Below are 26,742 nucleotides of genomic sequence, written 5' to 3'. Positions count from 1 at the left end.
GATGGTGAGCCTCATGGCCAGGTAGAGTGGTGTTTTAATTGTGACTGCTTGTACTGGTATTTTTAACGTGATGCATGCTTAAAGGGATAGCCATGGCAACACCATGAGGAGTGATGTGGTTGAATTTGTTTAGTCCTCTGAGGCGTGATGAAGCATGCAGGCTGGATTTCAGAGGGGCCAAGGTGACATCTGGGACTCCTGCGAGGAGAGCGATGCCTTCAAATAGGTGTGGGGTGACTAGGTCTTGGACAAGCCTTCTGAAATTCGGGGTGTTGGGGTAGATTTCTCTTTTTGTGTGAAATTCCCACTCCCTGTGAGTACCCAAGCACTTTTCACTGGACACCTGGGTTATTGTTTCTAATTCTCCAGCGTGAGTGGGGACCTTGTTCCACACTCACCCCTCCTTTTACTCTGGTGTAGGGAACCTTTTTGGCCCCTGTTGGAGGTTTCTTTTTTTGGAGTCATGCTTTCCTCCTATTTTAAGCCATCTACTCTTCAGTGAAGCAACACACTGCACCCTCTGTGCAGTGTAGTCGGAATCGCCTAGTCCTTCTCCTTCATTCTTTCTTTTCTTTCCCTGACTAATTCTCGTACTTACCAGGGCAAGGGCATACTTTTTCTCCTATCTGTGTTTTCTCTCGCGAGATTAGCACACACCACCCTATGTGGCGTGCTGAAGGAGTACAGTGTATCCCTTTTCTCACCCATCCAGTAACAATTCATTTCTGTGACAAGCCCATCTGTTGAGGCTGGTGGCCGTGTACCTTTTACACAACATTTATCGTACTTTTTATCGCAGGCTGCACTCGCAGCCCCAATAAAGCACATAAGGCACACCATGTACCAAACATGGTGCCTTACTATTTTAAGCCCTGAACAAGATGACTTGTCCTTTCGTGACTCTTCATCTACCATTCTTGGTGGAAGAATGTCCCTTTGCCCCTTTGTCCTTGGCGGGCTTCATATGGAAATCCTGCAAAGGTTCCCTGAGTGCCTGGCAGGACAGCAAGTGGGGGAGGTCGACCAAAACTCCCCTGCCTCTTGCTCTTCAGTATGCCTGGCTGAAACCAGTTCAAACTGGGAGGTTGGCTGTCCTCATTGGACATCCACCTCCAAGTTTGAATGGTGCATGGGACAAGATTGGTGGACTCAGCCAGTGTTCCTGCTCTCACCTGGATAAATCCTGAGGTTCTGGAGCAGAAACCCAGGGTCGACCACTGGAACAAGAGGATTCCGAAGAGGAGGACAAAGAAGGGCATCGTCAGGACTTCCAACGACCGACAGAGCCTGTTGAGTCATAGCTGCGGTCCGAACCTCATCACTCCAATTGACAGGGAAGATCTGAAGAAGATGACTTCCTTCAATACACTGGTGGGCCTACTCAGTCTGGAGACAACCTACAATTTGCACCATCCCCAGAAGAGCTGTGACCTCCTGGGCCTGCAAAACTCCAATACCCGAGGGCCTGTGCTGCATGTTGGTGCAACGTCTATGGAAGTGCCGTTTCTCCTGCAACCTCAAGGGCATCCTTCTAAGTCTGGAACAACTCAAACCGGCTCCAAAGTGTCCCCTCACCAGAGGTGAGGACCAAGAAACAGAGTAGAGTTGGCCACCACAACAACCGACTGTCCACTGAGCATGCAGAAGGCACCAACCAGCAATCGCTTTGAAGATCCATCGCTGTGCACAGTGCTATTGCAGGATCCACCACAGTCCCCTTCTCACCATTGCCAGGGCCGAAGAATAGGAGATAGGGTCTGCTGTCGCCTCACCGCTGGAACCGTCCTACAGCAACCACTTCTTCATCCAATGGTACTGTCCTCGGACACTGCTCCTTGGTGTATCCATTCATGGGGTCATCCTAATCTTCCTGAGCCTTATTGTAACCACTGACCTACTTATCCATCCTGGAACCTAGTACTCTGAACACTGCATTCTGCCTCTTCCTGACATTTGCCTGGCCAACCTTCAGCCAGTTTGCTGGACCTGGTGGTTTGTCTCATGCTGGGCAGGGCAGGATAGACTTGGATAGCATTGTTCTCTTGAGACTCCTCTGACATGTGGGCTTCCAGAGGGTCCCCCTCTTTCTTATCTTTAAGAGACCGGTTAAGGCATATGCTAGTCTGGAGAAAGAACTGCCGTGCAAACGACCCCCCAATGTGACTCGCCAATATTCGTGGGTCAGCTATGGTGAATGTTTTGTGGGACGAACCTAGCTGAACACAAGGAGCGGCATTCCTACGCTCCCTGCCCCACTGTCCCACTGCACGCAGTAGAAAGAAAGGGTGTTCTCTATGTCCATCATCATCCAGGCTTCATCACTGACAGCAGCAGGGACACATAGGCAGGAAGGCACAGGCATCCTGGCTTCATGCCTCCACCTCATGCAAAAACAAGCTCTTCATCCCGACGCAGGACTTCCGGACCATAGTGCGTGCCCTTGTGGTCGCTCACACTCTAGCTGCTCCCCTAAGACCAGATAATGGCAAGCCAGACAAGCTTTGACCTTTAAATATAATATGATCTATAGCTGCAGGTTAACCACACCTGCACAGTCCCAAATACAAAACTGTAGTATGGCGAAAAGAAAGCATTCTTGCGCTTTGAGACCTTATCACGTGCTTTATTTCATTCAAACATTTTTTTATAAAGAAAAAAACATACGAAAAAGAGGTCAGTCCCCAGTGATTTAGCTTCTATTTATGTGTCTCTCCATCCTTTTACTTCATCTTCATGCGTTGTCCAGTCTATTATTTATTTGATATCAATTCATGCATCTTCATGATGAATATTAGTACATTCGCTTTGATTTGTGTTTCAATTGGTACAATCTCTTTGTTCCAAATAGTGCATCTTCTTGTACATCCTCTATTAATTTAGTTTTAATTCATGCACCCTCTTAAATTAAGGGCCTCATTACACGGTAGGCGGTAAGGGTTTACCGGTACCGGTATTTTACCGGTACCGGTAAACCCTTACCGCCTTACTACGAGGTCCCTTTGCGGGTTGGAGAATTTAACGCCTGCTTTTTGCAGGCGTTAAAAACCAACCCGCAAAGGGACCAGGGAGCTAATTACGGTACCGCAATTTGCGGTACCGTAATTAGCACCTTCCCCATTCCCATTATGCCCTATGGGGCAAAAATGGGAATGGGGAAGGGCAATGGGGGAAGGGGGAATTACCGCCCCACCAACCTTCGAATAGGGCGGTAATTCCCCTTTCCACCAAGGCGGTGCCGGTATTTTACCGGCATGGACCAAGGTGCTAATAGCACCTTGGTCCACCGCTGTCCGTGTAATGAGGCCCTAAATCAGTGCATTAAATTTCAGTTGGTATATCCCCTACAAGCGTTCTTTTTCATTACATTTCGATTGGTACATCCTCTGGGTTAAATTCCAACTGGCACATCCTCTACATGTGTTTCACCAATCTATATGGCTCATCACGGGGCGTGATCATTTGTTTAAAGCTCTGTGAACATATGGTACATACGCGGGGAGGGATGAATAATTACTCAAGTGTCTACATTAGAACAATAAGGTTATAATTTGTTGATAATAAAGAGAATCACTGACCTGAATGAGAATGTTGAGATATAAATGGTGTAAGCCCTTGGTTTCTGATAGGTTCTATATTTTAGGCAGCAAAAGAGGTACTGATTGAAATGTAATAAAAAGAGAACACCTGTAGAGATGAGGGAGAGAGCCAATGATGAGGATAAAAAGGGGCACAGGAAACGGAAAGGTGCGGGTTATTGGGGTGACGTCAAGAGAGGAGAAGGAGGACCAAGCGACCAAGTGGAGGATGGGTGGTACAGAGGAGCACCGAGGAGAAGGAGGACCAAGAGACCAAGTGGCGGATGGATGGTGCTGAGGAGCACAGAGGAGGATTGAGGACCAAGCGACCAAGTGGAGGTTGGATGGTGCAGAGGAGCACAGAGGAGGATTGAGGACCAAGCGACCAAGTGGAGGATGGATGGTGCTGAGGAGCACAGAGGAGGATTGAGGACCAAGTGACCAAGTGGAGGATGGATGGTGCAGAGGAGTACAGAGGAGGACTGAGGACCAAGCGACCAAGTGGAGGATGGATGGTGCTCAGGAGCACAAAGGAGGATTGAGGACCAAGCAACCAAGTGGAGGATGGGTGGTGCAGAGGAGCATAGAGGAAGATTGAGGACCAAGCGACCAAGTGGAGGATGGGTGGTGCAGAGGAGCACAGAGGAGAAAGAGGACCAAGGGACCAAGTAGAGGATGGATGGTGCTGAGGAGCACAAAGAAGGATTGAGGACCAAGCGACCAAGTCGAGGATGGGTGGTGCAGAGGAGTACAGAGGAAGATTGAGGACCAAGCGACCAAGTGGAGGATGGGTGGTGCAGAGGAGCATAGAGGAAGATTGAGGACCAAGCGACCAAGTGGAGGATGGATGGTGCAGAGGAGCACAGAGGAGAAGGAGGACCAAGAGACCAAGTGGAGGATGGCTGGTGCAGAGGTGCATGGTGGAGGACTGCTGAAGGAGTGTGCAAGGTTCCATGTGTTAATATCCCCGCAAAAATATCGCCATACAAAAATATCGCCATATTTCTGTGGCGATATTAAGGCATGGAACCTGCGGGGGACACCCCCGCAACCCACACTCCCAAAAACCCCAAATATTATCCCCACTAAAAATATCGCCTATGGCCGTTCCCGGCAACCATATATGGCAATATTTTTGGTGGGGATAATATTACCTGATACCGTGTGCAAGGTGTGGTATTGGTTGGTGGGAGAAAATGGTATTTGGGTGTGAGTGTGCTTGCAAGCTGTGTGAGTGGGGATAATAGAGTGAGTGTAGGGAGTGAATGAGAAGGTGACTGAGGGAGTGAAAGGAGAGCGACTGTGGGAGAAGGTGTGGGTGGAGAAAGAGTGTGGAGAGGGGAGAGTAGTGGTAAGGTAAAGAGAAGAGAGTGGTGGTGTAGAGAACGGAGGGGAGTAGAGAGTGAGAGAGAGAACATCAGAGGAAGAGGTGGGAAGAGCAATAGAGAGGGCGAGACAAAGGAGAGTGGGAGGAAGAAGGGAAGAAGAGTAGAAAACAGGGGAAGACAGAATAGAACATCATGACAAGGACTATAAGGGCGTGAAAAGGTAGGGCCTGCGTGTCTGTATGATCCCTATTTTTACGCTATACTGCATTGGGGACCTAGGCTAGTGGCCACCTGAAGTGTTCCCAGAGGGACAGAGTTGGAAAGGGCATTTGCCCTCGGGCCGTGACCATCAGACAGGCAGATTCCTAGACAGTAGGGGCTCCTGAACTCTAGAGACTATCCTGGGGTTCAGCGATGACTGGGCTAGGGAGGGAACTCCTCACACTAGATGGGAAAGTGAGGGACGGCCACTAGAGATACCTTTTATGACTCTTCAAATAAAAACCCTTAAGCTGTCTTTGAGAGTTGATGTGTTCTTGAGGCCATCTGCGACACCAGCTAGGAATCTGAACAAACACTCGGTTTTTCGCCTTACCACCTAATCTGGAACTCACACTATTGCATTGTGGGACTCGTGGTCCATCGCCTTTTTTCAAACCAGTTAGCACAAAGATCAAGCATCCAGGCCTGGGTGCGGGGTGGAGGACTGGGAGGAGTAAGGATAGGGCTCAAAGTAGTGACGATCACTGGTAAGTAACCATGGCATTACCACGTCATCCTCTTCCTCCTTCCTGTCCTTAATTCATTGAGGATGTAGTAAGTATTGTGCACTTGATCACAACTGCACACGCTCCATAACTGATAGCACAAACATTCAATCAAGCAAAGGGGGAAGTGTTCATGTCCATAGAAGACAGAGTATGGCCAATCCTAACAGAGCTGAGTGGTGACCCACACTCACCTAATAGCGAACAATTCCAGTATCCAAGGGAACCAAAATGTGAATCTGAGGTCCGAGCAGGGGCAGCCAGAAGAGGCAAATCCTTGCATGTTACCCCGCATCCAGTGAACAAAGACCAACCAGCGGAAACAGAGTCTGGCTGCATGGAAGGTGCCCGCGTGTAGGTGGAAATCGGATATCACCCGAGCAACACAACAAGGAGAATTAAGGCGCACCAAGCCTTCAGAAGGGAAATGTCAGATGGGATCCATGTCAAACAGGACACCAAACTCGTTCTTCCTTCTTATACTTTGAGATAGTGTTTTCAAGGCTCCCCTACTATTAGTAAATATACAAAGAACATCTACAAATGCAGTCCTTTGTCCTTACAGCTGATCCCTCCCTTTTCTTTGGTAATAACAACCTTTTATCAGGTCATCCTCTGCCCTTTCGCTATAATATTCCTACCATATTCTTACATACAAGATCCGCTATTAATAATTGCCATCTGGTTAAAGATCATCCTATTGAGAAAGATGTCCTCCTTGTAAGTATAGAGGAACCCCGGTTTACTGAAAGGTAGATATCCGCTATCAATGATTTACTCCCAAGCTGCCATCAAAACCTATCAGAAGGCAGGAAAGATAAGGCTGGCCGTGGCATAGCAATTATTATGTCAAAAATCGCTGGTGGGCCATTACTGCCTAAGGAAATGCCCCAGGGGCCGAAAGTTACTTAACGGGGCCTCCTGTGGCATTACTTTTTGGCGGTAATGGCCCACTGGCGAGGTGGTTATTGCCATTAGCAGTCCTGTGTTTGTTGCCCCAGGATACTAATGTTGTAGCGAAACCTTTTCAAGCAGCATTTCCTTTGCCGTTTGAAAAGGCGTCGCAGCAGTACACATTAATTCTAGGAACACTAGAACGCGCGTACTGCTTCATTACTGTGGAGCAACAGGGCGCCATTTTGGGCCAACTTCCTACGTAGTAATGAATGGGAGGAAAGCTTGAAAACAACAGTGTACCCGGCGCGAAAAGCACGTACGTGCGCCCACGGGATTACACTGTGGTATGGCTCGGAAACGAGCCAATCCACGTGAAGTGTATCCCGTGGATTTACAGTGCTGGGTACTAATTATAAAAATGTGTTCAATGTGTGTTTAAAAATGATGATGAAATGACTGCCCATCAGAGTGCAAAGAGATAAATATTTTACAGCATTGCTATAAATGGATGTTTCACAATGCCAAACAAACATTGCATACCAATCAGATACTTGCAATCCGCAACAGGACAAAAGAACTGTCTAGAGTTCTTGATAAAGTGAAGATGGCCGCTTCGACTCTAAATGGCCCAGTTCCTTCAGGAGAATTCTTTAGCTCCTTTTTCCCCTTATAAAGTAAATTTAATTAGGATCAGTATCGAATCACACACCCCTGGCCTTGATCCAGATGCTATAGGGATGGCTCCAGTTTTCCGGCCTGTGAATCAATTATTTCACAGTTTTCTTAGCTAAATATTACAGTAGTCACACTTCTTCTTTTCGAATGTAGACCTACGAGACCCCCTAAGGATCATTGTCCACCCAAACATTTGGAAAGCCCTTGGATCTGTTTTAGGCAAACACCTACAAAACATAATGAACTCTCATGGAAACCACTATTATCCCTCAATGTTTAGAACATGCTAGAAGAAAATCTTTTATTCTAAGATCCCAGAAACGACAGCTCAATTTATCAGCGCCTATTTCCTGGGAAGGCAATTCATTGTTTGGCAAATAAACAGCTTCAGCAACTGGTAGAAAAATCAGTACATTCTTAATAATAATCAGGCTTGTTGGAGACTCGGTAGGTGGGACAGGGTCAGTTTTAATATCAATTCCGGATGACCTTAGGAGGGTGGCGGCGGCGGTGTCTCTGCATTGATACCACTGAATCTCTCAGCAGCTTTTGGCATCATTGGCCATGCCGGCTTCCAGCGTTGCCTCTGGTCTGATGCTATGGTCTCTATGGTAGCTACACTCTTTCCTGAGCCCTAGAACACACACAGTAGCCCTCGCGTCCTATGAATTTACACCACCTTTTGCAAAAACCTAAAAACCTTTTTGTTCCGCTAAAGTTTTAAAACCAGCCTGTATAATTACGCTATTGAACTGTAACCATAGCAAAGCATAACACTTGACCCGCTCTGTCTTTTACTACTTGTCATTCTCAATGCTGACCTCATAGTATGTAATCTGCTATACCACTGCAACCGACTATGTTAAATCTTACCTATGTTAACTTCAAGCTCGCTGTAACATCGCCACGATGTGCCAGGGACGTTTTTGTGCACTTTATAAATGCAAATAAATAAAATAAATTTAAAAAATGAATTTGTACTTATGCATCTGACCGGTAGAGTTGTTGCTTCTCCGTTTTACGTTATATCTTCTCCCTTTATATACACTTTACAGTCTAATAGAATATTCTTCTGATGACTTCCAGAGCCTTCTCAGAAATAAGGAGGATCTGTCTAGCAACGTACTTAGTTTTAGGTGTTGCATGGAGGAGACAATGGCCTGGATGCACAAAAATCGAGTGAAATGGAATCTGTCAAAAACAGGAGCTATTTTCTTTGGTGCAGTAAATGTCCTCACTGTAGCGCTGCCGTCAAGACGCATTCGGGAGAATGTTGTGCTACAAAAATAAATACAATAATTTGGCTCTTATTTCATTGATTAATTTGTAACATATTGCAAAATAAATTTACAATTTTAATGCAATAAAGAAAGAAAGAAATAATATAACATAACAAGGTTTGTCCCAGGCGATGTGTCTGTCATCTGCCTTTTCTAAAGGACTCTTTGCAAGTGTCCACGGTCCCCTGCAACAGTGAGTCTCTGGTAAACTCACAGTGGCAAGCCTGAGCCACAGACCGCACTCACTCATTTACTTCTCCTCTCCATGTTCTATTCTGTGAATGGGACTCGCGAACCACGAACACTGAGTGGGTTTGCCCTTGTCTAACTTCCCGTCCTCGCTGAAAGCTGGGGTCCGGCAGGCATGCAGGGGTTGAGAATGGGGGAGATGCGCCATTGGTTGCTCTATATATCTCCACCAGGGTCAGCATCACACCGCGGGTGGTATCCCCTAGATCCCCAGGGTCTCTCTCACTCCACTTCCCCGCCTGAAGGCCTTGACTTTGTCTCAACCCGCAACCAATGTGTGACTGGATTTTTGCCACCGAAGAGGAGGAAAGAAATCCCTGCGACTGGATACCTCGAAAAGGACTCCTACAAATTCTAGAGGTTGAGCCAGAGCCAGGTGAGACTTTGAGATTCAGAACGCCAAAGATTCTCCTCTAGGTTATGGAACAGAAACAAGAACCCCACTCCTCCCAAGAGAGCTACTGTGTTGAGGCAGTCGCTGGGCGAAGAAGTCAGATGGGTACATGAATCTGGGTGAAGTGAAAGAAACTCAATGGTGTGTCCACTCTAGATGATATTCTGCACCTGGTGCTCCAAAACAGCCCTTTTTCAGGCCTTTTCCAGAACTCATAGTTGAGGGACCACCATCCTCTCACAAGTCTATTGGAATGGAAAGAGCGTCCTGGGACATGTCAGAAAGCTGGGACTGAGAATAGAAAGGAAGGAGGGTTCCTGGAAAAGGTGAGAAGGCACAGAGGAGCAAGGGCAGAGATGTCCAGCTCCAGGCCTCAAGGGCCGGGATCCTGACGTGTTTTCAGGATATCCGTCATTAATATTCACAAGGATATATTTGCATACATTTAGAACCATTGTATGCAAATTTATCTCATGAATATTAATGAGGGGTATCCTAAAAACCTAACATGGATCCGGCCCTCAAGGCCTGAAGTTGGACAACCCTGACCTAGAGTATACTGGGGAAAAAGGGAAGAAACCAACGGGGAGGATTCGACCAGAAAGGAGTGAAATGTATAGTGTGAAATAGAGCAGCCAGTTATCTGTCCTCTGTACCCTGCTTTCACCATTCACTGAAGCATGGACTAAACGGCCTTTACCCACAAAAGCCAAGTTTGAGAAGTAGAGCCCTCAGAGAAAGGCCACGTTTCCAAACATGCCACCAGAAAGCCTTCTGGCAACTACAGCAGAAAGTCGAGGACTTGACCCATGCAATGTGATATCCTACACAAACTGGGGATGTTTCTCAAAAAGGTCGATAAGGGAAAACTGTCAGAACCATACCCTAGAGAAGAGTCTGCAACCTGTGGCTCTCCAAATGTTTTGGACTTCAACTGTTATTAGTCATAGTTAATTAAAAAAAAAGTAAATGGTGAAGGATCATGGAAGTCGTGGTACATAACGTCTGGAAAGCCCCAGGTTGCTGACCTCTGAGACACAAGCAAGACACGGACGCTCTTCCTCATAAAGGACTGGGGCCCATGTGGGCAGTGCATGAGATCTAATAGCCAAGGCAGAGGCTGCATGAGGCCTTTTTAATGATATGTTACTTATTACGCGCTTAATACCCAGAGGTTTCTAAGCGGGGATCGAACCTGTGGTGCTCCGTGTGTTCTTGCTTCCAAGGCGAGCACATTGCCCCTGAGCTATCCTCCCGGGATCCAAACCTTCTGAACAGTGGTATAGGCAGGGTCTGCCTCTTCTGATGCATATACCTAAAAACACCTGTGTACCGGCCCGTTATAAATGACGGTGCGTACATTTACCTAAAGAGCTAGATTACAGAAAATAACCTGTTGCATTACAATTCTAAAGACTAAAAGATCTAAAACAATGTTAAAATAGCAAAGAAAAGCAACGCACAGAGAACTCCAGCAAACTTATTCTGAGGCGATATTACCCAAGGCCATGGGCCAATGCTTCCCGTAATGGCCCCCTACCCAAGCTAAGGACCTCGAGAGAATGGAGGGACTCTTAATGCAGATGGCTGTGCTGTTACCGGCAGGTTGCTAAAGGTTAGACAAAGGGGGTCATTACGAGTCTGGAGGCAGCCATGTTGCTATTAGCGCCATGGCTGCCTCCAAAGTCGTGTCCGGGTTCTCTGAATGGGGACTTACCGGATCATTCCAACCTTGGAGGACCCGGTAAGTCCCCATTCAAAAAACCCTTCCCCATTCCCATTAGAGCCCCAATAGGGCTCAATGGGAATGGGGAGGGAGCCAATAACGGGCCCGTTAATGACGTTCTGAGCGGGTCCCACGAGGGAACCTCGTAATGCAGTGGTAAGGGGTTAATGCCACCGGCATCCTTACCAGTGCCATTAACCCCTTACCGCCGCACTCGGAATGACCCCCAAAATATTTTTCAAAACCTCACTTACCTTCATCTATGCGATTCAGCTTCTATGGTGGGAGCTCGTTTTCAGTGTCGTTTATGATAACGTAATCAACATTGAAAGCAGACTCACTGTTATTGAAGCGGCATGCACAGTAACGAAGATCTGTGATATTTTTCAATAAATATTTTGTCTAGCCTTTAGCACCCTCTTGGGTGCTAATGGCAAAATTACCCCCCAAGGGGTAATATGGAATTTCCCTGATGTAAGTCCTGTAGGAATCTAAAATGGGGAATAACTGAAAAATCTGCATTACTCTGAATCATGTGGACCAGTCCAGTTTCCGCATGTTTACTGCATGCAGAAACAGTTTTTATTATTCGCATATATTTTTATAGTGCTTAGAGACTGGTCTCTGGTATTAAGTGCGTTACTAAAGATTAATTCATACAGAACTGGTCTGCGGTATTAAGCACGTTATAAAAGATCCCTTCATACAGACCAGAAGTATCCTGAGCTCTGGGTGTGGCTCGTTTTCCACGTGCTCTGTGTTAAGAGATAGGGGAATTTGTGTCCAGAGTAGAAGCATGTGTGACTGCAGGACTAGGATGCATTGGCTGCCATATGCAAGTTGATTGTAGAGGTGTAGAGATCTGTTGTTTGATGGCTATTGGGTGGGTTATTCAGTTGCTGCATGCGAGTGGCTTGGTCCGTATGCGTTCGGTGCATTTGTAGGTAAGGGTTAAGAATGTTAGTGCAGGGATCTTAGTGGCAGGTCCGGTCAGCAACTTGGATACAGTGTGGCAATAGCAACGTCGCGTGAGGGGTACGACTTGGGAGATGTCTCGGTAGTGAGGCCCTTCAGTTAAGGTACTTCTGAGGAGGTGTCCCGAGGCACCTTGGAGGGCACCAGTATCTCTGGCAGTGGACAGTGTGCAGTGACTGGTCCAGAAAGAGAATAGCAAAACACTGGGTGGAGTGGAAGACATAGACAGCACGCAGCAGTGGGTACCAAGTATCAGTGACAGAGAGTGCATAGTATGGGTTCCAGAGAGGGTGTACACCTTGTGCAGTCTCTAGGAACAACTCAGCATGCTATGAGGTCAAGGTAAGTAGGAGACAGTCCTACGACTTACACTAGGCGTCGGGGAGAAAAATCACGGTAAGGTACTCAGTGCGTTATATTAGACACCAGGGGGAAAGGTCGAAGTGGGACATCATGGGGCACCATGGAAGAAAGCGTCTGAGGGACAAAAAGACAGTGGAGCAAAACTGCAGGGGGATACACAGGAGCAAGATTACAGTGGGACGCATGGGAGCAAATCCTAGCGGGGAAAATCACAGTGGGACATTTGGGGAGGAATGGTGTATGAGCTAGAAAGTAGAAGGTTAGTGGGGGCATAAACAATCAAACCACATGCAGGAAGGCATTACATGGCTTAGCACACCATTATTAGGGCTTCACAGGGAAGAAAGTCATAACAAACCATTAGAAATCATAGCAAAGCATAAAAGAACGAACACAGAAAGAAAGAAAAGCACAGAGAAGGGGCAAGAACACAACAGAGTGGGGGACTCCAACACTGCGAGTGTGAGACAAATCTGCTTCAGAACAGGACACTCCCTGCGAGATCTATCCTGAAGCCGAGTTATCACATAAACTAGCAACCCACGTTTCAGCAGACGCTCTCAGTAAGGCATGGGCAACTAAATACAGAAACAGCCAAAGCCTCACATAATTGTTGTAGCTCTCCTTCTTCTTCTTCTTCTTCTTCATTATCGGGTGCGTGGGCGCACCCGCGCAGGCGCTTCCCCATCCTAAAGGATGATGTGCACCAGACCTACCAATCAATACTTGTCTCACATAAACTCACAACTCCTCTCACCGCCACGTCTGCCTCACAAAATCCAACATCACACTGTTTCTCCTCCTGCCTCTCACCCCGTCACCTCCCAGCAAAGCCTTCCCACTCAGCTCAGCCACACCCAGCGCAGATAACCGAACCCTCATCAATTCTCTCTCCTCAACATGTCTCTCACATCTAAGCAGAAAATGTCCCACAGTCTCAGGCACCCCACACACTGCACAATCCCTCGTCTCACGCTTCCCCACTCGATACAGACAGTCATTCAGCCCCACATGCTCTATCCTTAATCGATTCAGCATCACCTCCTCCCCCCTCCTCCATTCCAGACTCCCCACATCCACCTTCAACGACACTTTCCCACGAATACCAAACATCCACCAGCCCTTCACCCCACTCACCCACCTCTCCTGCCACTCATCCATGACCCGTCTCACCACCACAGCCTTCACCTCATCCACACTCAAAGGCAGCCTCACATCAACCGCTCCCCTTCTCATACCCTCACCCGCCGCCAGATCCACCAACTCATTACCCAAAATGCCACTGTGACTGGGGACCCACACCAACTCCAAATCCATTCCCCGACGCACACACTGATCAATCTTCCTCCAGATGTCCAAAATCACATCCTTCCTGTCGCCATCCCCTGCCACATTCGCCTGCAACCCACTCAATGAATCTGAAAACATCACCACCTTCTCAAACCCCAACTCGCACACCCTATCAATCGCCAATGCAATCGCCACCAACTCAGCCGTACAGATTGACACATCATTCGTCAATCGTCCCACTTTATACTCCCCAGTGCTTTCCAGATAATACGCCATACCCACTCTCCCAGACACAGGGTCTTTCGAACCATCCGTGAACACCTTGCATCCTTCCTTTCCTGCCACATACGCCTGACCCAAAGCTTTGATCTCGCCCCGCAATCCTCTCTTCTTCGACACCACATTCGTCAACCCCAAACACACCTTTGGAGACCCCATCATCCACCTCGGCCATCTCTCCAAATCCGTACCCGTCACAGTCATCAAATCGCCCACACCCCACTGCGCTCCCTTTTCCCACATGTGAAACCCAAAAGTGCCCCCCTTCCTCCTCTACCGGTCCCTATAATAGTCAAACCTCCAATTATACTTCAAACATTCACGCACCGGATGAGCCACACTCTTCGCACTGCACTTCACCCACCATCTCATATTCAACGCATCCCTCCTCAACCCCAACAGCATCTCCCCCACAAGCACCTGAACCGTATTCACTGGAGAGGACCTCAGTTGTAGCTCTCTAGACTGGTATACGTGTCCTGCAATGTAGAGACATATTTTCCTTAGGGTGAGTAGTGTGACCAATTAAAACTGCAGACCCCAACTTCCATTATTCTCTCAAAAGGGTTTCTTGCTGAATCACAATAAGACATGTTTCAAATTTAAAATTCTGGACATACTTATGTTCCCACAATGCTCTTTGCTTTTATGCAAAGCGCCAGGATTGGGTTCTATGAAGAGATAGATACTGGACCTCATTATGAGTATGGCAGTCTGGAAATAAGGGTGCCAGTAGCAACGTACTGGCACCCTTTTTCCGGACCACCACACTCCGAGTACAGGCGGGGGCTGTTACGCCAAGCAGGTCTGATCTGCCGGGTGCAACAGCGCCAGATGGCAGAGCTTTCATGGATGCACTGGCACCCTAAATAACTGGCCAGTACTTCCGTGAACCCATTCCCGTGGATTCATTTGGGACTCCACAGGAATGGGGACTTCCCAAATCCGCCACATGATATCCCGGGCTGCCGAAATGTCCTGGTGGCACCGGGATATCAGGTGGTGGATTCGGTTTTACGAGGACGGCGGCAACCCGCCGGTAGCACGGTGCGGTTACCGCCATCCTCGTAATGAGGTCCACTGTATTGCTGACCTGGGACCATGCCCCTCGGTGCCGCCCATGCTCCCCCACGGCACCACCCCTCCAAGGATGTTTCTCTCTCTCCACCACTCATTTCCCTAAGTAAAGGATTAAGTGTTATGGGGTCATGAGCTTCCTGAGAAATTGAAAACACCAGTGCTCATTCACCTTTTGTTAAAGATTGCAGGCATCAACATCTGTCATTTCATTAGCCCTCATTACAACACCGGCAGTAACCAATGGCGCTATTAGCACAATGGTTGCTGCCGGTATTGTAACGAGTCCGCCATGGTGCAATGGGAAATTACCTCCCCATTCCAAGGTTGGCGGGGCGGTAATTCCCCATGCACCATTGCCCCATCCCCATTCCCATTTTTGCCCCATAGGGCTCAATGGGAATGGGGAAGGAGGTAATTACGGTACCGCAAATTGCAGTACCGTAATTACCTTCAAGGTCCCTTTGCGGGTCCCTACTTTAACAGCTGGTCCAGACCAGCCATTAAGGTCGGGAGCCACAAAGGGACCTCGTAATTAGGCGCTAAGGGGTTAACGGCGCCGCAGACTTTCACGGCGCCGTTAACCCCTTAGCGCCAGAGTCGTAATGAGGCCCATTGTCTTACTTTGGAGCGCAGGTATTACGCATCCGCTCTCAGCCATATGACCTTGATTGTACGCTAGGAAACGTGAGGAAGTGCACTGCCATGCTTTGTCAGTGCGGCCCTGGAACCAACTGTCATACATGCCAACACGCCCCAGTCAATTCAGGAGATGGTGGTGCAGTCCTGTTTTTATCTCTTTGCAGTCTGGGCCTCGTAGTCATGGATCTATGAAGGGGAAATCCAGGACTACTCGCCCCAGAAGGCAAAGAAAAAACAGAACTGTTGCTTTCTATAGTTACCCTGTACCCCTGATGTAGCCCCGCGTACCATGTGGTGAGGCTTTGTCAGAATGTACACCAATACACATGTTTGCTTATACTTACCTGTACCCCAGATGTATCCCTCATCTGCACTCCATGCATAACGAAATATCCTTCTTTATTTGTAGAGGTGGCTAAGATTCTGCCAGATTCTTTCAAGAGAGACTTCAAGGACCCCTGGAGAAGACCCCACATGCTTCTGAAAGATATGCAGGCAAGGTAGGCCAAATTAGGGGGTCTGGGGGGGAATGGGCACTTGTCGCAAGCGGACTTTATCTCTTGCAGTACTGCCACGAGGCCCCCACGCAGGACACTTTCATCCGTTCCTGGCTTCTTGGCCAAGGCCACCTGACATTTTAGGCCTCCCTGGCTAGTTCCTCCCCATTAAAAGTGTGGGGCCACAATTCCTCTATTTAATGACCTTGTGTAGAATGTCAGGACTGGCTGGAGGGGTGATAAGTGACAGGGGGGCTTGTCATGCACCTCGCTTTTTATGTCTTTCTCTCTCACGCTCGCTCCATCTGGGTTCGATATATGGGGACCAAGTGCCCTGGTCCGAGCTCATTACTGGCCAGTCTGGCCCTGCGGTGGTCTGTTGCCAAATCTCTCATGTCTACAGCATATCTCAGCCATTCGCGGCTTCATAGTTGCCGACATGACACATTGCAATCTGTAGGTGCTCATCCAGTCCTGTTTTTTTCTTTGCATTCTGCGACTTGTAGTCCGAGTTTTATAATGGTAAAAGTGGAACTACAAATACCAGAATGCAAAGAAAAAAACGCCCCCCCCCCCCCAGTTTCTAGCATCACCTCCGTTCCGAGATGGGTGTAAGGATTGGATGGCAGATGTCATGCTTAAGCAGCTACGATCTAACGCTGGGGGGGGGGGGGGCAGCGTGTGCACCAGAGTCAATGTCAGCATTTTTAAAAAGTCTGCTACTTTTCTGATTTAGTGAAGTCTTATTGAATCTTCAGTGAATCAGAAAAGTGATGTTGCCATCCGGGGAAAATCCTAGCTGATACAGAAACACGTGTGCAGAAATGTTAATAACACCTCACAAGTGGACACGATTCTAAGGGCCATGCACAAAACGTGTTGTTTTATGGAGGACAAATACCACCTTCTGTTCAAGTAAGAATGGGGCGGCCTGGCACCAAAGCTTCGACTTTTGCAGGTCGCTGATTTACGGCCTGGCAACGGCCTTAGCAACCGTCTGTAACGCGGGGGGATTCTCCTGGCTAAGCAGTGCTATTGCATGTAATACGGCAGCTGTGAGTTGCAGGTAACATCTACTGCACACCGTTTTCTTTCACAATCAAGGCATTTTCCAGACCACAGCACCACTTGTTAACTTATTGAGGATTCAAGGACACTTTTGTAAATCAGAAAAGTGCCTGACTTTTTAGAAATCCTTTCGGTAACACTGGTGCACACCCTGTCCCCAAAAAGATCGATTTGAACAGCTTTTGCTGCTGGAAAGCGCCCCTCCAATCCTTCCAGTGGTGCTGGAAACTGGAGGGGAGAATGTAGGCTTTCAAAACAAATTTTGTCCCAAGCTCAGAAACGGGTTCAGGTGCCATCTGCGTGCTCCTTTTTAGTTGTGACTATTAGGCGGTTCTAAACTACTCCTTTGTCTCACACTCCCTCGCTTCTGCCCTGCCTCTCACTCCCTTTCATTTCCACCATCTCGACCTCCTCCCCTCTCTCAAGGAGGGTCTCTTTTCAATGTCTTTGTGGCAACATTCCGTTATCAGAGATGCTCCCTGTTTCCCTGTGCCTTTGATCTCACACTCTAAACTTTGCTGACTTTCTGTTTGTGTCTGCTCTGTTTGTCTCAATGCATAAATGTGCACCTGTCTAGTTGTGCCGCTTTCTGTTTGTCACACTGTTGTTGCCCCTCTTTCTCTGTCCATTTGCCTCATTTACTATGCATGCACCTGCTTTAGTCCATTTTGGTGCTTTGCAACTACTCCGGTGGCGATTTGGCACAGTACGAAAGCATAGTTACGTAACATTTGTCTCACCGTCCTTCTCTATTTGTGTCGCTCTTTAGTCTCGCTCTCGATTTGCCTTCCTTCCTGTTTGTCTCGCCATCTGCCAGGGGTGTTGCTAGGTCTGGAAAAGATCCGGGGCTACACCAATGTCGGGACTGTCGGGGCTTGCACGCCTTTTGGTTGTAGCCACTGAGCTTCTATCCGGGGATACAACCAGAAGACCTGGGGCTATAGCCCTCCCCCTAGCCCACCCCTAGCAACGCCTCTGCCATTTACTAGTCATGCACCATACAAAGTTGTTTTTTGCTGTGTTATGTGGATTACCCAGCACTCTCAGCAAAATCTGCATATTGTCGGCATACATATAGATTCAACAATTATGCTACAGAGTGAAGGTATGAATTGGATAAAGAAGTTGAGAATGCCGAACGTGGCAGCCCCAACTAGTCGGCAGCAGGGGTGTTGCTAGGTCCGGAAAAGTCCCGGGACTACGCTGATGTCAGAACTGTCGGGACTCGGGGCAGCTAGCCTTTTGGTTGTAGCTCCTGAGATTCTCACCAAAAGACCAGGGGATATAGCCCTGTTAGCCCCCCCCCTCCAGCAACGCCTCTGGTCGGCAGGCTACCAGACTGCGTGAATGGATCCAACCATGTGATTGGGGCGTGCTTTCCTCCCCCAGCAGCATCTCTTCTTGAAATTTAAGGGTGATCCCCCAGCTTGTAGCTCTTGGGGATGAGTTGCAAAGCATGAAAGAAGACGCCAACCTGAAGATAGATCATAAGGAGGCCTTGTTAGAACCTGAAACCTGACTACACACTTCCTGATGGCAAAGCTCTGTTCCGGTATCACCTGCACCAGACACACCTGTTACCAGTGAGACAAGTGTTGCTCTCTTCCCCTGACAAGCCGGCCCCTCGCATAGAAACCTATGTCCTCAAGGAATTGATGCTGCTCGTTCATATGTGGATTTGATTGGAAGAAGCAAGAGCACTGGAGACCAACTACACCGCCATCTGACTGAGCCCAAGGCCTACAAAACATGTTTGGAAGAACTACCCAGGAGCGCATCTACTGCCTGAAATGCAACGGCTGGACCGTGACCGCACCTTCCGCCACCAGAGCTACTCCTGCACTGAACCGGACAGTTGCCCAGCAACACAGTTTCAGCCCTACTCTTCTTCAGCAATCCATCATCTTCAGTGAGTCTGCAGCAGCCCAGCAACCAGCTTCAGTAATTCACTTCTTCAGCAAGCCATCATGTTCAGCCAGTCTGCAGCTGCCCAGCAACAGGACTTCATCTCTTCAGCAAACCAGTATCTTCAATGAATCTTCAGCTGCCATGTAATCTAGCTTCAGCACTTTCCTTCTTCAGCAATCCATTATCTTGATTGAGCCTGCAGCTGCCCAGCAACAGCACTTTCCTTCTTCAGCAAACCAGTATCTTCAATGAATCTTCAGCTGCCATGTAATCTAGCTTCAGCACTTTCCTTCTTCAGCAATCCATTATCTTGATTGAGTCTGCAGCTGCCCTGTAATCCAGCTACAGCACTTTCCTTCTTCAGAAATTCATCATCCTCGGTGACCCTGCAACTGCCCAGCAACCCAACTTCAGCACTTCTCTTCTTCAGCAGGCCATCCTCTTCAGTGACTCTGCAACTGCCCTGCAACCCAGCTTTAGCAATCCATCTCTTCAGCAAGACATCCTCTCAGTGACTCTGCAGCTGCCCAGCAACCCAACTTCAGCACTTCTCTTCTTCAGATCCTCTTCAGTGACTCAGCAGCTGCCCAGCAACCCAACTTCAGCGCTTCCCTTCTTCAGCAAGACATCCTCTTCAGTGACTCTGCAGTTGCCCAGTAACCCAATTTCAGCACTTCTCTTCTTCAGCAAGACATCCTCTTCAGTGACTCTGCAGCTGCCCAGCAACCCAACTTCAGCACTTCTCTTCTTCAGATCCTCTTCAGTGACTCTGCAGCTGCCCAGCAACCCAACTTCAGCACTTCTCTTCTTCAGCAATCCATCAACTTGACTGAGTCTGCAGCTGCCCTGTAACCCAGCATCAACACTTTCCTTCTTCAGCAATCCATTATCTTGATTGAGTCTACAGCTGCTCTAATCCAGCTTCAGCATTTTTCTTCTTCAGCAAACCAGAATCTTCAGTGAATCTGCAGCTGCCCTGTAATCCAGCTTCAATACTTTCCTTCTTCAGCAATCCATTATCTTGATTGAGTCTGTAGCTGCCCAGCAACAGCACTTTCCTTCTTCAGCAATCCATCATCTTGATTGAGTCTACAGCTGCACTCTAACCCAGCTTCAGCATTTTTCTTCTTCAGCAATCCATTATCCTGATTGAGTCTGTAGCTGCCCAGCAACAGTGCTTTGCTTCTTCATCAATCCATCATCTTTATTGAGTCTACAGCTGCCCTCTAACCCAGCTTCAGCACTTTTTTTCTTCAGCAATCCATTATCTTGATTGAGTCTGCAGCTGCCCAGCAACAGTACTTTGCTTCTTCATCAATCCATCATCTTGATTGAGTCTACAGCTGCCCTCCAACCCAGCTTCAGCAATTTTCTTCTTCAGCAATCCATCATCTTGATTGAGTCTACAGCTGCTCTAATCCAGATTAAGCATTTTTCTTCTTCAGCAATCAATAATCTTCAGTGAATCTGCAGCTGCCCTGTAATCCAGCTTCAGCACTTTCCTTATTCAGCAAGCCATCCTCTTCAGTGACTCGCCAGCTGCTCGGCTTAATTGAAGAACTTCACCAGTAACAGGAAGTGACACATGGAGCTCATGTGCTCCTGCGTTTCCAGCAGCAGTTCGTGCAACACGCATAATGCTGCAAGGGGGTGCAGAGGTGCAGCAAAATACATGCTTTCCTTCGGCCCATATTGGTAAAGTTGAAAGGATTGTAGCCTGGATTTGCCTGTGGTCAAATGTAGTTGGAGGTCTCCAAAGTGAGGCCGCTGTAATCAGTATTTTGAAGGTCATGGTGGGGAGAACCTGCAGGAGGTTGTACAATTCAGGACCAACAAAGTGGAGCAGTACGTCTTCTCATTGGCATCAGCCTTGATGTCGGATGCTTCAGAATGGTTGTTGGATCACCTAAGGCAGATAGTCCACCACTGCCCTACGATGGGTAGGCTTGCCTCTAGCAGAGATAGAGGAAGTGCCGGGAGCGCAAGCTGATTTACTGTATCGCGTTTCCTCTCTTGACATTGTGTAACCGCAGTGGTGTGGGACAGCCGGCCTTGTCATTATTGCTGGGTGATAATAAAGCACATGTAGGATGTGAAGGCCCAGGTTCTACCTAATGCATTTTGTAGGGTCTGGGTAGGTCACGTATCTTGCTTGTAATTGGCTGCAGTCTGCAGTTTGTTGACCACCTTCCTTCCCGATAGTCCTACAGGGGGCCTCTGCTGCCCTGCTAGGAAGTGAACTCAAATGCATATTGTTAGGAAAGATTTCTCTTTAGTGCACCTTCCCTTCGATCTTTATGGAACTCCCAAACTTTTTGCTTTTATTTTTAAATATGACCTGTACTTTTTGCAGTGCAGTGAAGCCTTACGCTTCACTACACTGGCCTTTGCTCATGTGTTGTGGGGAATTTGATATGTCCTTCAGGCTTTCAGTACTGGCAAACATTGTTTCCCTTAGTCATGTTACTATGTTACTACTTTTGGTTACTTTTGTATCACTTGTGGTAACTTTTTATCATTGTACAATGCAGCTTACACTGCAGTACAATGGGGTGCATTTTTGTTTTGCCCTAGAGTAATTTTTTTGGTTTCTCTAGATGTGCTAGAAGGATATGCTGGGGGCAGCAGTGACTTTTCCGCACGTTTTAGCTTTGCTGCATTTACCGCGTTTGGCTACTAACTGTGGCTACTGGTCAAACATAGCCGTGCCGCGAGATTTCTCACCTGTTCTTTTGCCATCTTGTCCTTTAGCCTTCCTCCTGGCCTCAGAGGCCAGGAAAATCCTTATAAGAACTTCCTCAGTGTGTCTGATTGGTATGCATGAATGTTCCGCCAGTGGTCCTCATTGGACCACTGCTGGGGTGTGTGTGTGGGCTAGTCCTGCTATTGGGTAGTGAGAGTATCAGCTCTTACCTGACTTTTAGGATAGGGAGAGGACCCCTGCATACATTATTCAGAGATCCTGGAGAAACCTGAAGGAGCCACATATCCTATCCAGCTGTGAGACCCACAAAGAGACCGGAGACCCCACTGAAGGAGGCCTGGCAACCAACTTCTGCTGCTGTGCTGGAGGAGCCCTGTCTTGCTCTTGATCTTTCGTAGTCCTGCAAAGGAGCTATGACTCTTGGAGTGGAGGCACCATCCATTCCCAACGTATGTGCGGTGCCCTACCAAAGGAAGCCTTCAGAAGGGCCCTGGAACAGTCTTGTGACTGACCAGCTTTGTTTTTGGGCTACTGTGTTGCCCGGTGTCACCATACTGGGTTTCGGCCTGAAACTTGGGGATTCCTTAGCTGGCCCTGCAAGACTACCACCTGTGAAATGTCGGCGTCCTATCATCAAGAGGACCCGAGATAGAAATGAAAGTCCAACCGCAGCTGCTGAGTCCTTTTGCGTCGCCCTACGTTGGTGACCACCATCCGGAAATTGCTTACCTGACCTGAGTCCAGACCTGAGAGGGGTGCTGCATCAAGGTTTTCTGCATTCTTCGACCGAGAGTCCTTGCAACAGTAAAAGACACCAACCGGAGATCAGCTTGAACCTGCAACCCCTGGGAATCAAGAACTGCGGCTTTCGACAGGAAAAGCACCCTCGGACACCCTTCCTTTGTTCTGCCAAGTCTGGGGAAGAATCGGAGTGCAAGGGGTAAGTTACAGAGTTTCTAACCTGTACCTATACTCCCATTATAAGTCAATGAGCTTATTATAAAGCTAATTTCTAACATGTTTGGCTTTGCCATTGGTTACTTGCACAAGTCATCTGACTGTTGGGGCTACTTTTGGGCATTAGTCCAACTTGAACCCTAACCCTAAGAACCCTTCACTGCACCCCAGAGACCCTACCTGCATATTTTTTCCAGCATCCTAAGGGCTCCCAAGATCAGGTACATCCTCCAAACAATCGAAATACCTCTGGTAGACTGCAGTGAGATCACCGTGTCCGTGCAAACCTCCATTCACTCCCAAATAATTCTGCATCGCCAAAGAGATGGGATCACCCACCAGAAACATCGGAGTTCACCATTCTTGGAGATGTGACAAGTTGGGAGGTATGCATGTGGTTGACACAACTATGGGTTATTCAGAGACCAGGGCCTTTCAGAAAACCTTCCCAGTGGGAATTTGGCAGCTCCACCTGAAGCTCGGCTGGTCTCTTGCTCGTTATATACAGCCGGGAGACCCGAGTTCAAGACAGCCCGGTGCAGATGTGTGTTTGACGCAGTGGAGAAGATACAGCAGTGTTGGACTTGGGGTCTGTTGGCAGCTTTGGACTGCAGATGGCCGAGCCCAGAGAGACATCTGCTTGAAGTGCTATTGTTGGCTGCAACGAGCATCCCAGACCCAACCTGTCATTGACGGCAGCCCGCCAGTTTCAGAGGCCGATTGGGAAATGCTTGGGCTGGCCTGCAAGGATCATGCAGCCAGGCATCTGCTCATGGCTCTTTAGCCAAATAAAGGACATCCCCAAAGGAAATATGAAATGAAAACCTGCTGGGCTCCAATGTGATGAACATTTGACAATGGTACGGGTTACTGTAAACAATCTGAAACTGGTGTCCAGACATTTGGTCGACCTAAAACTGGTCGAATGACATTTGGTCGACGCAATTTGGTCGAAAACCAAATGGTTGAATTTTTTTTTTTAATTATATATTTATTTTTCGGGTTTTCGTTTTTTACAAAAATGGGTTTTTAGAAAAAAAAAGTGGTTTGGGGAAGGACCCCCCCCCCAAAAAAAAAAAAAGGGGTGAAAATAAAAAAAATAAAAATTCGACCATTTGGTTTTCGACCAAATTGGTTCGACCATTTGTCTGGTCGACCAATTTTTTTCGACCAAATGTCTGGTAACCTCTGAAACTGCTATTGAATTCCAGAAAGAAGTCACCTGATGCCAATAGAAGGTGTAGCAATTTTCATTGTCAAGGAAGGAGACTCGCTGAACAATTAGAGTGCTTGTGTGGCAAGGTGGGAAGGAAGGAGAAGCCAAGCATTGCCTCGCCCGGTGCCTGGCCTCTTCCTCCTCCTGTCTTCTCCGAATGCGCCAGCTCTTCTGCTAGCATCCCATCTGGGCACCCAATCCACTGCTGCACCCCACACCAGTAGGAGTCTGAGGGGCTGAGAGGTCTGAAATACCTGCTGTTTCATCTGCAGTGCACCATTACCCACGCTCAGCCAGGTGCATTATGGGACTTTGATAAAGTGGGATATGTCTAATGAGCAGGACAGAGTGACCTATGTGTCTGAGGTTAGCAGATGGTGGAATAGCTCAGCTGTTCAGGACTGGACATACCAAGAAATAGCCCCCAAGAAGGCGTTAGCAATAAGCTGTGCCACTTGGCATGCCCAAAGAGAAAACACTACATCTCCCACAATGCACTCTAGTGTTTTTCTGTTAGACTTGGAACCAGAATCTGTATTCTTTCTGTACTGCATCGGTATCAGGTAATAAAATTGCAGCAAAAATGTCCCCGGTAAAAGAAATCTTGTAAAAAATGCTGTGTTTTGACCCGGTAAAGGTGTACCCCATTATACCATTTAAAGGGTGCAGGAGGTGCGGGGGTGTCCCCCGCACCCTTTAAATGGTATAATGGGTCCGGGGGTTGTGAGGGAGTACCCCGCATCCTTTACATGATTTTGGCAGCAAAACCACAGCATTTTTGCTGCAATATTTTGTATTCACGACCATTTTTGCCGCGATTTTAAGACATGGAACCACTGCATCTCCCATGCTGCTCAAATGGAAGAAATGGTACCGGACCCTTCACTTTTCACCTTTACGCCAACTAAAATGCACTGTGCGTACCTACTAGAATACCTGGAACCAGAATCTACAGTGTTTTGCTAAAGGGGCACCAGTCTACTTTAGGACTCGGGGTTTTTGTGACATTGGTTCAATGTCTGCTTTTCGGTTGTCAAGGCTTGGGGCTGCTTTTGTTTTTTTTTAATCACCATGCCTAGGAAAAACACAAAAACAATGGCAAGCATCTTGTCTGGTAGCGATGGAATGAGAGAAAAGGTGGACTGTTCAGACGCAAACTGGCACTAGGGGGAGTAGAGATTGGGGCCCTTTCAACTTCCACCGTCCACTGGAGGGGTAGGACAGACTCTGAATTTCTCCCTGGTAGGCTCCCACCCTTGGCTGAGAGGGGATCACGTCCCCTCTAGTCAAGGCCAGTGTACTTGCCTTTTCACACACCTCCACATTTTCCCCCCTCCACAACTCCTCCTTCTCTCCCTGTCCACTAGCTGACTGGGATATTGGGGGAGAGTCTATGTTCGCTTGTTTGGTGCCAGATTGTTGTTCCACTTTGTATGAGAATGGCTATAAGGCAACAGACAACCTCACGATGCGAGGATAGGTGACTTTATTCCTGGCCATCCAGACTAGTGGAGCGTGGTCGGTCACTAGTTAAAAGTGCCGGCCGGTCAGGTAATACTGCATGCTATAATGGCCCACTTGATGGCCGAGGGCCCCAATTCAGTTATTGGGTAATGCTTCTCTCTGGGGTACAGTATGCGGCTGATGTACATGATTGGCTTCGATTCCCCAATCTGCGTTCACCCGGAACACTTGCTATATAACCATGTATTGTATATACTGATGTGCTATTGCATATTCCGTCCTGCACTTCAAACCTCTGGTATATAACCATGTAACACACACTGTATATACTGATGTGCTATTGTATATTTCGTCCTGTAATCTAGGTACCCATGTAATTTCACTGTAATCTTATCTGATCATGTAATTTACACTGTATATATTGATGTGACACTGTATATTTCGCCCTGCATTTCATGTACCCATGTACCCTGTAACCAAGCTTAACATAACCTTATCTTCTGCGCTCTGATGCCCCTTGGTCTGGTGCGCATTATAAATAAATAAATAAACTAAACCAAACCCTCTACTTGCAAGACTAACAGTAGAAGTGCCGATCTGAAGGATGAACCCTTCAGAGAAGTCTGGCAGGATTCGAACAGGGCTTTTACGCACTGCTTTTGTGAGTTGATCGGAGGCAGTTTGGGCCTTGTTGTTCCACTGGACGATGTTGGGATGACTCTTCCCCAGTTAAGGGTTCTGCTTTTTCTGAGAAAGTTGGCATGAATCGGCGATAGTAGCTGATTAAGCAGAGGATAGCATGTATGTCGTTCTTCATGAGGGGTCGGGGAACTTCCTGGACCACGTTTATTTCTACACTCTAGTGTAGTACCTATCCTGTTTCCCACTTCACATCCCAGATATTTGACAAAGGACTGGGGTAGATGGCCTTTGGCCAGGTTGGCGGTTAAGTGGGCCTTCCTCAGCTGGTTGCAGATGACCGTGAGATGCTGTAGATGTTCCTTCCACATCGAACGGTAGACAACAATATCACCTAGGGATGCTCCGGCAAAGGTATGGTAGGGAGCGAGGATGTGGTCCATGAACCTTTGTAAGGTTGCAGAAACTCAATGTTGTAGACCGTGAACTGAAACATGGCCTCTGGGGTGGAAAAAGCGGTTTTGAGTTTGGCCTCTTCGTCCAATGGTAAGTGCCAGCTACCTTTTGTCAGGTCCAAGGTGGAAATCAATGTTGCTGAACCCAGCCTCTCCACTAGCACATCTATCCTTGGCATTAGATATGCGTCAAATTTGGAGATCTCGCTGAGGTGTCTGAAGTCAATACAGAACCACCAGGAGTTGTCAGGTTTTGGGGCGAGAACAATTGGGTAGGACTGCAACCTTTCATTGACCCTGAGCTACAGCATTTTCTT

The 26,742-nt window shown here is 47.8% G+C and overlaps 1 protein-coding gene across 2 annotated transcripts in view; it reads left to right on the top strand.

Moving 5' to 3' along the window:
• LOC138492644 (somatomedin-B and thrombospondin type-1 domain-containing protein-like) overlaps positions 1-26,742 on the top strand; it is a 281,295-nt gene that overhangs the window by 193,195 nt on the left and 61,358 nt on the right. For both annotated transcript variants that reach the window (XM_069619947.1, XM_069619948.1), the window contains exon 3: positions 15,927-16,017. In XM_069619947.1, coding sequence (XP_069476048.1) covers positions 15,927-16,017 — 91 coding nt within the window. The remainder of the gene's footprint in view (positions 1-15,926; positions 16,018-26,742) is intronic.

The sequence above is a fragment of the Ambystoma mexicanum genome, chromosome 10 (assembly GCF_040938575.1).
Source record: "Ambystoma mexicanum isolate Mex_15411 chromosome 10, UKY_AmexF1_1, whole genome shotgun sequence".
NCBI lineage: Eukaryota > Metazoa > Chordata > Amphibia > Caudata > Ambystomatidae > Ambystoma > Ambystoma mexicanum.
Note: the sequence above shows the minus strand (reverse complement) of the source record. Positions and strands in the feature narration are given on the sequence as shown.